This window comes from Prionailurus viverrinus, chromosome D2 (genome assembly GCF_022837055.1).
Source record: "Prionailurus viverrinus isolate Anna chromosome D2, UM_Priviv_1.0, whole genome shotgun sequence".
Lineage (NCBI taxonomy): Eukaryota > Metazoa > Chordata > Mammalia > Carnivora > Felidae > Prionailurus > Prionailurus viverrinus.
In genome coordinates, this window is record NC_062571.1 from 74,195,783 (window position 1) to 74,210,611 (window position 14,829).

Genomic DNA, 14,829 nt, shown 5'->3' on the forward strand with positions numbered 1-14,829 from the left:
GCCAGAGGAGGCACGTGGTGCTCTCCCGTGGCCTAGAGCCAAAGAAGCACTGCCCTGAGACACCTTGACTTCATTGTGAAAGAGGAGAGGTTATAATGACACAGGGAAGCAAGGAAGGGCCCCGCATCGCCATCCCACATTCCTAACAGAGGAGGCAGCGGAGACGTCACTCAGGGCCCAGAAGACGCCGAAGGAGACAAGAGATGCCGCGAAGCTGTGTGCCTGCTGAAATTGGTTCTGACTTCCAAGGCAGCAGAGAAAGACCCAGGAGGTGGTTCCCTGCCCCGGCTCCTCTGGGAAGCGTGCTACGGAGGGAGGACTATGGCTTTCTATGTCCCGTTCCCAGTCACGTGTTTGCACAGAACACTGGGTGACATAATTCACACCTCGTGTGTAAGGATTCAGCACCGCACCCTTACCGGGGGCCCGTTTCCTTTCGGAAGAAATGCCCTTCCTTAGCTGGGCCACGTGCTTGGCGGGAAAAAAAAGCCAGGAGGATCCACAATCTTTGTGTCGGAACAGATCAGAACCTCAGGTCTGGCATAGCTCGCCAGGGCCGGTGGCAGCTTTTGCCCACCAAGGCCACCAACGGGGCTGGCCTTTGTCACCTCAGCCTTCATTCTGCTCCTGCCCCCTTCCAACTTCCTGAAGGATTCTAAGAATTCTACTGGCTAAAAACGGTTAACTCATGTTTCTTCTTTGGCCTATAAAACAAAAAAAGTAGCTTGTAAAATCAGGTAGGTACAAATCTCACATGATACAGGTTATTATGTTTTGTTTAGAAAGGTTTCTCCCCTAACTGGGTAAAGGCATTGAAAAAGCAGCCTGATGGGGCTGGGGGGGGGGGGGGGGAGTGACTTACAAGATGAGGAGATGTTACTCTTTCGCTATCAGCTGCCCAGCTAAGAGTAATGTGTAAAATACACATGTAAAATAAGGCTTACACTGTAATCAAGCATATGATACCTCCCCCCTCCCCAAGAAGTACGTGCTTTTCCTTTATTGCAAAAATTCACCTAGAAATATACTCAAAGGAAAATCATGGTACATGGAACCCTGTAACAGCTTATTTTATAATTTAAAAAATTAGATGATGTGGTTTGTTTATTTCACAGCTAACAATGCAGAACCGCACCTACTCGCGGAAGAGTTAAATAGTAAAATAGGATCAATACCGACAAGGTAAAGAAAATAGAACAAAAGGCAACTAAGATAAACTTGGAAAAAAAAAACATATTAGAAAAACTATTCCCAAATCATGCATTTACAAGTTTTAAAAACTTACCAGCTGTACATTTGTAAATAGATTATTTGAAAAATATAGGGCCATTAGTACTAAAATAACTCATGAAACTGTTACATCGTTTGAATGTCAAGAACAGTCTTTAATTTTCCCAGAGGCTGGAGTTAATTCAAGAAAAAGATATGTGTTGGGGCGCCTGGGTGGCTCAGTCGGTTAAGCATCCGACTTCAGCCCAGGTCATGATCTCACAGTCCGTGAGTTCGAGCCCCACATCGGGCTCTGTGCCGACAGCTCGGAGCCTAGAGCCTGCTTCAGATTCTGTGTCTCCCTCTCTCTCTGCCCCTCCCCTGCTCATGCTGGCTCTGTCTCAAAAATAAATAAAAATATTTAAAAAATTTAAAAAAAAAGAAAAAGAAAAAGATATGTGACTGTGTACATATATGCACACATACACCCTGCAAGGATATCTTTTAAGGAAGAATTTCTCTCACAATATTCTCTCTTTTTTATTTGGATAACAGCATTAATCCCCCAAATTCTGTGGTGAGCTACCCTCTCATCACACCTGATACTGAAAGGTTCTGTTTTCCAAGTTCTAATCTTTGAATCTCAAAACTTTTTTCTCCATCCACTGACTGATGTGACTGACTCAGCTAGTATGGGAGTGAACTTGAAATATGCAGACACTTGGGGAGAAAAGAAAGATGTCTACATGATTCTCAACTGGAATGACCAAGGAGCTCAGCTAATAAAGTACCAAGATTGTCTAAATTATCTATTTATGTTATCATCATAAAGTCTGAGAATCAGAAATTAACTTAGAAACCATATGGTACACAGAATTCCTTCCACTTTACAGAAAAGAGAATTCAAACTCAGTGAGCCTCGGGGTTGGGGCCAGGCCCCACAGTAAGTCAGTGATAGGGCTGGACTTGAACGCAGGTCTTCTGATTCCCAAGCCAGCGTTCAATCCTAGTCCCCATGTTGGTCAAACGTTCATGACACTGACTTATCTAAGTGTTGGTTGGCAAAATCAACTATCCAATAATTCCTGGGTACCCTGAAAAACTGAAAAGTGCCTGGGAAAAACCTGAAAGAGAATTTCTTAGAAGTTTTTTTTGTTTAGGGGCACCTGGGTGGCTCAGCTGGTTGAGTGTCCGACTCTTGATTTTGGCTCAGGTCATGATCTCACAGTTTGTGAGTTCAAGCCCCACGTCTGGCTCTGAGCTGGCAGTGCGGAGCTTGCTTGGGATTCTCTGTCTCCCTCTCTTTCTGCCCCTCCCCTGCTTGCTTTCTCTCTCTCAAAAGTCAATAAACATTAAAAAAGTTGTTTTTGTTTGATTTAGAGACAACTGAACTTGAAAGAGACTTTTAGATCAATCTGTATGGATTTATTCTTCAGACATCGCTGTGTCCACTGAGAGTGACATTCACATGACTGGGGTGACTTGACAGGCTTCCAAAACCTCCAAAAAACCTTGTGTGACTAGGAGAAGTAAACCATAGATTTTTCTTTTTAATCTACAACTTTTAAAAGTTCAGTGTCAACGGGCTTGGAGAAATAAGTTCAGTCCACACTGAGACTGTAGCAATTGACTTGGGAAGTGTCCACATGCAAACAGAGTGAGATTTTCCAAATGCCAAACCAGACATGTGTTTCCTACTCATGTGCTTTCAGCAAAAGGCCAAATCTCTTAAGGACATTTAAGGACATCTCTTATGATGTCCCTCCAACTCAGGTCACATCTGATTTCAGCAAAAACACCAGTTTATTCCTGGCTTCTGTTCTACAGAACTGAACGTGGCGTTCCTTGGTTTCTTGGTCTCTCGTAACAGGTACTGGCTCTCGCTGCAGTGCCAGTGGGCACGCTTTCCATGCTCTTTCCACGTTTGCTTCGCACGTGCCACAACCGTGAGGCAGGGTCACGTGTGCTGCTGGGTCTGTGCTGCTGGGTACTAACTCTGATAACCCCAATAGCCTACGCACCAGCAAGAAGCACCAATAAAGCCCTACCTGAAGGGGGCTTGCTTTCTCTCTCTCTTACAAGAAGCTGTAAGCTTTCTCGGTCCCAAGTGACAAGGGGTTATAAATCCTCCGTCAAAGGGAACCTCCATGGGGGTAACTGGAGAGTTGCCATTTGGCAAAGAAGAGTAAGGGAGAAACGTGAGTTCCACTTTTTAAAAACAATTAATGCAAAGAAAGAGCATTGCCAGGGGGCGCCTGGGTGGCTCAGCCGGTTAAGCATCCCCAGACTTCAGCTCAGGTCATGATCTCAGGGTCTGTGAGTTTGAGCCCCACATTGGGCTCTGTGCTGATGGCTCAGAGCCTGGAGCCTGCTTCAGATTCTGTGTCTCCCTCTCTCTCTCTCTCTGCCCCTCCCCACTCATACTCTGTCTCTCTCTCTCTCTCTCTCTCAAAAATAAATAAACATTAAAAAAAAGAAAAAAAGAAAGAAAGAAAGAACACGCCAGAATTAACAGCTATTAGTGGCACATTAACGCCAGATCCAGTAGAGAAATCTAATAATCCATCCAGAGCATGAAGGATGGGGTCATTTGCAGAAAAGAAAGAGGTTTTGACAATTTTTATAATTTGTAAATTATTTCCCAAAAACCTATTCTGCAAACTTCTCTCCTTGAAGTGGCACAAAATGTATAGTGAACATGATCTTTAAGAGCGACGCTATAATTCAGTAAACTTGCTACTATCTAGCATTATCAGGAGTGGGATATCTTAGCTCATCAAATATCATCTGTATCTTAGACAGATGTCTGATGTTTTCAAATAAACCTGATTTTTAAATAGTCAACCTCAGTGCAGTTTACTCTTTCACTGATGGTCAGAACTCTATCCTAGGGCATCTTCATGAACAGGAATTAGCATTCTAATGCAGAGACAACAAAAGGGCCTAGCGTAGGGAGTTCTCGCTGGATAACAAGATTTTCTCAATAAAGAATCCGTTGGATAATAACCACGCTACTTTTTCAATGGGTTTAACACTTCATTCCGTAGGTGGAACACCACTGTGAGGGAGGCTATACCTCTCTTCAGTACTAACGCCACTCACCTAAAAGTAAAGCAGACTAATTAAGCCATTCTGAGTTAAGTCTGCTGTTTCATGCTTGATGAAAATAATTTTGTTTACCACAATTATGTGGATGTCTCCATGCAATGCGTAATTAGCACAGTAACAACACACACGGGAATATTAGTTCTGTACCCCCGCCCCCACGTTTGTTGACTTACTGTGCATAATAACTGGGATTGAGACTGTAACAGGATCTGAGAATAGAGCCCTTAGTATCTGGTAACATTTTCGGAGTGAGGCGTTCCTCTCTGACAGCAAGTGCCTGACAGGGCAGCGCTCTTGTGTTCTGCTGGCAAAAGCTCATATGCTTTGGAAAGAAGAAAACTGGCTGGAGATGGGCATTAGGCCTGTTCTCCAACGGACGGGAGTTGCTTATAGAAAATGAAGTTGGTAGCATAAAGAAAGGGACTTTTATTCCATTCTGCAATTTATCACCAGAAAATTTTTTAAACTGTGAGGAAAAGCAGACTGCGACCCTGATCGTAGCATATGTGGATATTTGGGTAGGAGCTCAGATTTACATTTTGGCACCAAAGGTTCCACATTCAGGCCCTCAAATCAAGCACTATCCACGCAAGAGTCTCTACTGTGTTTCCATTATGACCCAGCATGCCCTGGTCCTTAGATCTGGTCGCTTCATCTTGAAGCTGTCAAGCAAGGACTGGAGGGCAAGAACAGGAAATAATGATTCTGGTGCAAGTGCAACCATTCTTCTAGAACAGAAACAGCAGAGTAGTGACACATAACAGACATTAACATGCCCGATGGAGACGTCCACAGAGCAATCAAGCGAGCTATCAGAAAGAACTGAGGGTTATGGCAAATGAAAATGAAACGCCTCACAACCAATTATTCAGAGAAATAGATTACAAAACTATTCTCCTTTCATTGTCCCATGAACTAAAAATAATAAAACCAAAGGTCTATTCTTACCAGTATTCCTTTTAGCTCATTCACTGCACTCTCAGAGCCTTTTGAAGATTCTGGCTACAATTTTAAAAAGAAAGCACAATTAGTAATTCAGTTTTAAAAGTCTAAACCGAGATTTTTACGGGGCAAAGTGTTGGCAACTTATATGGACTACTGGGGTTTTTTTGTTGTTTTTTTTTAAGTGAGGTCTATGTCTTACGGTTAGGAAAAAAGATTAGACATGTTAGTGTTCCCAAGTGGCAGTTAAACAGACAGTTAGGAGAAACAGTCAAGGCATAAGGACTCGAGCTAGCATCTTCTAAATGCCATTTTGTTACTTCCGTGTCGTCACCACACAGAGAAAAGATTTCGACTCCAAAGATTCAATTTCAAAGCATTCAGAACTTTTTACACGGAACTGTTCTCCACTCGCGTCGCCGGGCCTCTAACAGCGAGCGACGACCAGGAAGGCAGCAGCACAGAGCAGGAAGCAAGCGACAGGGCAGAAACCTCTCTCAGCTCCGACAGCTCCAGGCAGAGGCCGCGGAGCCTGCTGCGGGGATCTCAGGACGGAGCCAAGGGCAGGGGTCGGCCAAGAACCGGGCTTCACGGGAGAACGTTAGCATCACCGGCTACCGAAGCGGTTAGAAAGCTCAGAGGGCTTCTCTTCTGGCCACACCGTGAACACAGCGATTTGAAATGCAGTTCTGGGTAATGTCTGCCCGCCCCTCACTCCCTCACAGTCTCCGTGGATCCCTCCACTAATTCACCGGAGGGAAAATCTAGCACGAGGTTTTCAAAGAAAGACCCGTGATCTCCTCCCCTGTCCCACTTCCTTCCACAGGGGACGGAGATGAAGAGAAAGCCTGCGGGGGACTCCCTGGCCTCTGGTTCCTGGAAAAGAGGCAAAGCTAAGTTCTCTCGCATCAAGAAATGGGAAGTGATTAACAGCGACCTATAACCCTTTCCTCTCACAAGTTATTGAAAGAATAAGATCCTGCTCCAATTTTTTAAAAGTGGACAGTGAGAGGGAAAGAGGGAATGGGAGGGAGAGGTAGAAAGGGGTGGGGGGTGGGAAGGGAGGGAGAGAGAGGTTTGCTGCTCATGTACAGATTAGACCAAGACATTCAACTTTCGCAGCCTGCGCTTTCTGGGAAACACGCATGCCACCAGCGCCAGTCCTAAGTGCCAGTCAAAAGCTCTAAGACACTAATTATAACCACAACGGTATCAACAACAAACGTCAAGGAATTTAGAAAAGATGCAGTTAAATTAGTATTCTTAAGGCAGGCTTGACTTCTGCAGGTAAACTGTTCGGGCGATTACGGCTGAACAAGCGCCCGGGGCTATGTGCCACTCGGGCGCCCTGGGCGAAGGCAGGAGCCTCGGCGAGCCTGGCTGGCAAGCACTCTCATAGCTCGTGACCTTGCAGGAAAGCACCGAGGCCCTGGGGGTGAGGGTGGGGGTGGGGGTGTCTGGAGGCACATGCAGTGGCTTGTTTCCAGGGTTACTGACCAGGTCATTCAGCACTACATCTACGTGATTTAAGGATTACCGGCGGAAAACCCAGTCGTCCACTGATCCTTGAGCAGTTGTTCTCCAGTTTGAACTGACATTAACTAATGTGTAACTGTTGGAAGAGGCAGGGCAGGAAAGAAGAAGGACAAAGTGATACTCTGAGAATGAAGGGACATCCGCAACAGTGACGGCTTAGGATTTAACACGTTCTCGACGTTTTTCTCTCTAAACTAATTTTGTTTCTTTAGCATGCCGTGTTTTCCTCTAGTCCGTTTGGTTTAGCTTATTCTTTTCAAGACAGTTGTGACTTGAAAGTCTTAAATAGGACTTCGTTTCAAAGATTCCACTTAGAGCCCCCATTTTCAAGTGGTTCCACGCTTCGGTCCGTGTGAGCCCGACAACAGTCCCGTGGGTCGGAGAGGGCCGGGGCTCCGCCCGTTCCGGGGAGAGTTGGGTCTGGAAAGCAGGGGAGCGGGCCCGGCCCCACCTCCAGCAACAGGACGCTCCACACACCAGACACCAGCGCTCAACACTCGTGCCAGACTGTCTACACCCTAACCCTTACCTGGAGAACTGCTCCCGGAGCACGGCACAGACCGGCACTCCACGCGGCTGGCCAAAGCTTCCATTTCACTGGACGGGAATCTACTCTCCCAGTGGGGTATTTTGCCCTCTTTCCATCCCCCTTTCTGTGGACAGCCCCGGGCACAACAACTCCCGCCTTGCCTGGCTACCTCGCCTGCCTGTGACCAAGTGGCAACTACTAAGGCCAGCAGAATTTGCACCCAACAGTCGTGCTCCTTGGGGACACTGAAGCAGGTGAACGGGGGCATCCGTGAGAGTCAGAAAGAGCCTTAAAGTTCGGTTTAAAAGAAGAAGGAGGACCAACCTGATGATGCTTTTTTACAGGAAGGAAACGAAAAAACATTTCTCAAGACAAACACCAAAAACTCTGTTCTTAGGTCTGTTTAAATGGGACTCAGCTACAAAGAGACAGAGGCACTGAGCTAGATTCTAGGTGCTTCCGTAGACCTTGGCGCTCACTGTGGTCTAGTTTGGAAGACGGCTGGTGATAGATACACACAAAATTTTTTCCTCAAACTGTCCTGGAACAGGTTTGTAAAATTAGTAAAAACAATCCGATGAACCTCACCGTTTTTCAGAAGTCGGCTTAGGTCTGTTCTGACATCATCATGTGAGGCCACCTGCCCACCCAGCCCTCCTCCACTTCACACTCAAACAGAAGCCTCAGGAAGGCAAGGATTTTTGTCTCCTTTGTTGACTGCTTTATCTCCAGTGCCTAACCAGTACCTGGCACAGAGCAGATACTCAATAAATACTTGTTGAATTACACAAAAGAACCAGGAATTAAAGAAAAGAAAGGGTGTAATAATTATTTGTTTGGCATAACCGTTCAGATCAAGCAGAGGAGGGCACCCTGCTTAAGTAATCTCTACAACCAGTGTGGAGCTCGAACTCACAACCCTGAGATCAACAGTCACTTGCTCTACTGACTGAGCCAGCCAGGTGCCCCCACTTTCTCTCTACAGGGATTTAGGTCAACGGTGGCTCAGAGTTCTCCTGAAATGTGTTTGTAGAAAAGTAAAGGCTTTTACGACACGTCAGTCTCATCCTAAGATTTCACAGTCAGTCCTGATGCAGCTTTCATCAAACTTGGAACTTGTACACTTGCGAAAGGAAACATCACGGGAGGGGAAGAATTAGTCATTCCGTACCTTTGCCTTCGGTCTAGCTGTCTGATTCACTGGCCTAAGATGAACTCCCTTTTTAATTCTATCCATCATCTCTTCGACGGCTTGCCTCTTCAGATCCGTGACTTCTTCGGCTGTCAAAGAACACACATGTAAATCATCTTATGTTACAGGAAAACAGCTACTTGCTATTTTGGTGACTTAGGAAACCTGCACGTTGTAATTAACCACAGTGTTTTTTCAGACCAAATCACAAAACATCGCATAACAATTTACAGAGGTTAGCAGCTACCAGGTAGCCACACTTTTTTTTTTAATTAAAAAAAAAATCCTATAATAAAAGATCTGTTTTTCAAAAATACAGTTCTAAAATCTGAGGTCTAATTTGTAGCCTGGAAGTCAATATTGGCTCATCTCTGTTAAATAAGTGAACAGAATTTGGTTCCATTTGTCAGCATAATGATAGACTTACATTTCTCCAGCTTTGTACCCCAAATAATCATTCATCTTTGCCTCCGTGATGTTTTTAGAACTTATAACATCCTACGTCAAAGGAATCAGCCCAAAGAAGGAATAACTATCAAAAAGCCCATTTGAAAATAAAAGATAAAAGAGATCTGTTAACTTGCCACAGTCAGAAGATGAATAGCAAATAGGTGAAATCTATTTTTAAATTGCCATCTTTTATTTAGGAATCACAACGGAAGGAAACATTCACACAACCCTTTTTGAAGTCTTTTAAAACTGTCAATGTTAAAAGAAAACACACCCAGAAGTGATTGCAATTAAGTAATTAAATTTGATTTAAAAAATTTCAACTGTCTATTGTCTAACCTTTGCACGATTTTGCTACAAAAACAATGAAGCTGCTGAAATATGCATCAATTAGATGAATATAGCTGAGGTGGGCTTAACGCTATTGATTAGAATAATGAAATCTGTCTCTTGCACAACAGCTTGACCAAAGAAGGCACTGAATCACGTTTGGAACATTTATCGCCATTAATGCCATTCTAGATCTTGTGTTTACACCCGCCTCATTCACTGCAACCGATATATTTAAGTTTAAATACCTCATAAAGACCTTCCACTTGGGCTCTCTGGAACACTCCACAGTGTGGGGCATATGGTAGGCACTCAGCAGGTATCTACCTGCTGAATGACTTATTCAAGTTTTGGCTTTACATGGCTATTAATATTTTTGCTATTTGAGCAGGAATAACCAAATCCCAAAGGACAACTTGTAAATGGAGGCCATCATAACAATGACCCCAAGCCAATGGACAGGAGTGTTGGGCTTTGCACTAATGAGGCCTACGTTATGGCTTCTTTTCCTGCCACGTGGCCTTCACGCTAACACAGAGTAGCTATTCCTCGTACGTCGTGCCTAGGGGAGCAACTAGATGAATCCAGAAGGTTCTACCATCCTCACCTCAGCAGCACCTCAGTGACAGGATCACTGCTCTATTCATCAAACAACCTAGGTCTTCTGGTACAGTCCTGACTTCAGATAGGGTCCTATCATCTCCACAGGCCACTGAAATGCTGGGAATGAAAAGTTCTCAATACCCAAATAGCATTTGTCAGATCCAGATGGCAAGGAAGCACCCTTCACCAGGCAACATGGGAAACATGGCAACAAAGTCAATAAATGAAAGAAGGCAAGACTGTGGGTTGATCAACTGTATGCCTTTAAGTAGCATTTTCTTGGGCAGCTTCTGCTGACGGCTCCCCAATCAACAAGGGGACAGATAAGAATATTACTCGGGATAGAGATTTACTCCTTCATTCATTCATTCACTCACTCACTCATTCGGTATCTGAATACCCATTATGCACCATGCGGTGCTTTGACTGACCCTATTCAAAGTCAGGGGAGACACAAACCCAGGTCTGCCATTCGAGCACCTGGTATGGGTATGGAAGTTATTCCTTGGAATTTTTTTTTTAATCCTTAAAAAAAACCATTTGATTTTCAGAAAGCCTGCCATTTGGAGTGAGCCTTAAGAAGAGCTGCATGGCAACAGGAACACTGCCGACAAACAGATTAGCACTCTGTAAGGAATGACTGAAACCCAATTAAATGCACCATACAAAAACTAATTAAGGCAGACAGATGGAGAATTATGGTCAACACCATTCAAATCTGCTGCAGCATCTAACATAACAGGAATTTAAAGTAGTTTCTTATTTTTGCTTGCCAGAATCATAGTGATAATTCAGAGAAGTACCACTATCTGTATTGTGTACAGATTATAAACCGGGCTTTAATTTCTTAGTCTTTTTCAAAGGTAAAGGCTTAATTGGTCTTAAGAAAAAGAAATCGCTCTTATCAGATCCCCTACGCGGGCACAATACAAGGGCAACGCTAGGTTAGCTACACAAGCTTTCTCTCTCACCGACCCTGTTTTTGAACTAGCAAAAAGCAATCTATACGAACTTCTCAACTATTAAGCAGTTCTAATAAATCTGCAAGAATCACCTACAGAGAGCTCATGGCATGTTTTGTAATTCTTTCTGCGATCCCGCAGTTGGTAATTGTCTCACAAAAGCATGTAATCAGAAGGACAATAGAAATATGCAGGATGCTGGAGATTAAAGAAAAGGGACCAATGAAGACAACAGGTCTAATGTCACCGAACTGCCACAGGAAAATCAAATCAAATGTTCTTTGAGTTAGTGCTTCAAGGTCAGTCTTGGATCAGAAAGCTACATGTAATTAATTGAGGCTTAAAGTTTAAGACCCACTTGAAAAATAAGTTCGTTCCTCAAAGAAAAGACCCACAGACAAAACCATCACCTTGTTGCTCAATAAAACCTTTTGTTATTACTTACAAGAAAGGAAAATGATTTTTTTTTAATTCCACAGGATTACTTTTCTCTTTCACTAACATTTTCTAAAAGGCATTTAAAAACAATCTTATGCCACCACGATGGACAAAATTTCTAAACAACGCATCATGGTTGAATGAGTTTGAATGTGATGTAAGGTCATAAAGTTAAGGATATTCCCTTAACTACAGTGATTACAAGAGCCTCCCGAATGAGGACTACTACCCCTCAAAGGGTAGCTGGAACCTTGTCCTTTTTTTTGTTTTTGTTTTTTTAAGCTAACATTTTGAGTACTTTCTATATGCTCGGTACTACTCTAAACACTTTACATGTTAGGAGACTCGTTAATTCTCACAAGCACCCTATGAAATAGGAACTACGATTTTTTCCATTCAGTAGGTTAGCAAACTGAGGTAAGACAATACCAACATATTAATGACCTAAATATATGACAAAACAGCAAGCATACCTCTGAAATCTCAGAACTTGTTCAATAAATGCATTCTTATCAAAATTAGAGTTATTAACTTCAAAGTTTGTTATTTCTTATATTTGACCTAAAAACTACTTCTAGAATATTCCACAGACCTTCCCCTACAATCAAGCTTTTTTTTTTAACGTTTATTTTTGAGACAGAGAGAGACAGAGCATGAATGGGGGAGGGTCAGAGAGAGGGAGACACAGAATCTGAAACAGGCTCCAGGTTCTGAGCCGTCAGCACAGAGCCTGATGCGGGGCTCGAACTCACGGACCGCGAGATCATGACCTGAGCCAAACTCAGCCGCTTAACCAACTGAGCCACCCAGGCGCCCCTACAATCAAGCTTTTTTTTTTTTAATTTTTTTTTTTAACATTTTTTAATTTTATTTTTGAGACAGAGAGAGACAGAGCATGAATGGGGGAGGGGCAGAGAGAGAGGGAGACACAGAATCGGAAGCAGGCTCCAGGCTCTGGGCCATAAGCCCAGAGCCTGACGCGGGGCTCGAACTCACGGACCGCAAGATCGTGACCTGAGCTGAAGTCGGACGCTCAACCGACTGAGCCACCCAGGCGCCCCTACAATCAAGCTTTTTAAGAGCCATTGGTAATAATAGTTTCTTCATTCATCAGCTCTGAGAAGCATATCAAGTGGCTAGTGAAAGCCACCATAAGATGCTAACAAAAGATAATACTGTTAGTAAGACTGGTCTCTACTTATAAATGCAAACCCCAAGGTGTTACAGACGACCCCAATGTCTGATGCTCTGTACTTACTCATCATGCATTTAATCACTGTTGATTTATTCATTTAACAACTAGCTTTTAGTTTGAACTACTAACAAGACACTATAAATAAATACCTTGCCAGACAGAGAGAAGCTCCAACCACGTGTGGCTGCGGTCCATATCACTTAAGGCAGTATAGTTTTAGGGTGGCTTCAGTTTAAAATCTCATGAGCGACTTCTGGATCAGGAACGTGATATCCCAGGTTAATAATCCAATAGCTCAAGAATGAGGGAGAGACTACTGCCCCATTTCATGAATTGTAAATGAAATATCACTTTCATTTCAAGGAAAACTGTATGGTTTCTGAGACTGGGGGTTAAGAAGCTCAGAACTTTTGTTTTGTTTTGTTTTAACTTTAAGGGTGCTGTGGGGGTTGACAAGCTAATAATGTAATTTACTTAGACGGGGAAATCATTTTATGCTGACTGCCCTGCCAACCCTCTAAGACTTACCAACTGTCCCAAAACAAGATTGAAATACAGCTTTCATTTGTAATGGTGCTGCGAGGTTCCGGCTAGGAAAGATAGGGTGGGGTCTAAACCTGGATTCATTGAAGATGCATATAAGCTGTGGGAGACCTACAGACAGGAGTAAGCCCTCAAAGAGCTTGCAATCTCTTCAGGAGGAGAGATGTAGAAATAACGCAAACACCACAGCGGAGGCTGGGGGATGGGACATTACAAAATCCGAAGCAAAAAGCTATAGCAACACAGAGCAATGAGCCAACACTCATAAATAAGGGTGGCTCAGTCGGTTAAGCGGCCACTTCAGCTCAGGTTACAATCTCACAGTTGAGGGATTTGAGCCCCACATAGGGATGTGTGCTGACAGCTCTGAGCCTGGAGCCTGCTTCAGATTCTGTGTCTCCCTCTCTCTCTGCCCCTCCCCCACTCACGCTCTGTCTCTCTCTCTCAGAACTAAATAAACATTAAAAAAAAATAAGTGGCAGTGGAGGAAGAGCCTGGAACCTGCACGGGAGAGGCAGAACGAGAACCCCTTGCCAGAGAAAACTCTGAGTAGACTAAAGGCAGCAGGCAATGCTGGAATGAGGAAAGACAGAGCAAGCGCATAGGGGGCCTCGAGGTAATGGTCCAGTCATAAGGAGGAGCAGATGTAGACAAATGAGGCTGAGGTAACAGCAGAGAACCATCGATAAGCAGCCTATAGGGTCTGGACTCTATTCTGACGCAGTGAGAAGCGTAGCACTGTCACAGAACGTGGGACAACGGATCTGAGAATGTCACCCTGCCAGTGGCAGGAAAGCGGCTGGCCTGGATCAATGAACCTGGGGGGCAGGAAAAGGGGGCCAAGAAGTCTGTACCAGCCTGGGCTCGAACCGGGCAAATCCACCACGCTTTGCAACCAACAGCTGCCGAGCAAACGTGCTGAGCTTTGTGTGGGTTCTACTGGTCTCCGCTGCTCTCCGTGTGGCTGCGCACCCCTGCCCGCAGCCCTGTGAGCCGATGACTCTACTCCTGGCCGCCCAGTGCCTCTGCTCGATGGGCAAGCTCTTCTTCCTCCACCCCCGTCTCTTCATGTGATCTTCCACTTCTCCCTCTCCAGTGAGCCAGAGTCCTGGGAATCGCACCTCTCAGAGTCGCTCCTGGATCTGCCACTTCTTTGTGTCTCTACTGCAACCACCCTCCCCTCATCTGAGCCAGCCGGCATCTGAGTGACGGACAGCCTCTCCTCATCCCCTCATTCCTCTGCGGTCTGCTCTCTGTCCTCTTGCATCCCCTCATTCCTCTGCGGTCTGCTCTCTGTCCTCTTGCTGCCGACAGCGGGATGTCTTTACCAAGACCCATCTCATCATGTCACACCCCTACTTAAAACTACTGCCCTTAGAATACATTCTGAAACCTTGACCACAGCCTCCACAATCTGGCTCACAGCTCCTCTCTCGCACCCCATGTTCCAGAAATACCAACCTTTGTACAGTTTCCTGATAGGCCAAGCTCCCTCCCCTCTTTGGACCTTGAATCTGTTGCCCCTCCACGTGAACTTTTATTCTAAATACCCTCACCCTGACTTCCTCAATCCAAACTGCCCAGCAGAGGCATGGCTTCCTGAAACCGGCAGCCCGCCTCCATCCTTTCTTAGAAACCTCTGCTCTTCCTCCAAGTGATCGCCCTTGTTTACTTCCTGTCTCCCCCACTCAATGTAACTTCTGTGTTTCTGTCTCCAGTACACAGCACGGCACCAGTAGACAGCAGGTGCCTGATCAAGGTTCAGCTCACTTGCTATCAACTCTAAAAACCC

The 14,829-nt window shown here is 44.7% G+C and overlaps 1 protein-coding gene across 5 annotated transcripts in view; it reads right to left on the reverse strand.

The window, feature by feature from the left end:
* SHTN1 (shootin 1) overlaps positions 1–14,829 on the reverse strand; it is a 102,742-nt gene that overhangs the window by 23,270 nt on the left and 64,643 nt on the right. For all 5 annotated transcript variants that reach the window (XM_047825339.1, XM_047825335.1, XM_047825337.1 and 2 more), the window contains 2 exons: positions 8,496–8,605; positions 5,266–5,319 (listed from right to left, as the gene is read on the reverse strand). In XM_047825339.1, the coding sequence (XP_047681295.1) occupies positions 5,266–5,319; positions 8,496–8,605 (164 nt within the window). The remainder of the gene's footprint in view (positions 1–5,265; positions 5,320–8,495; positions 8,606–14,829) is intronic.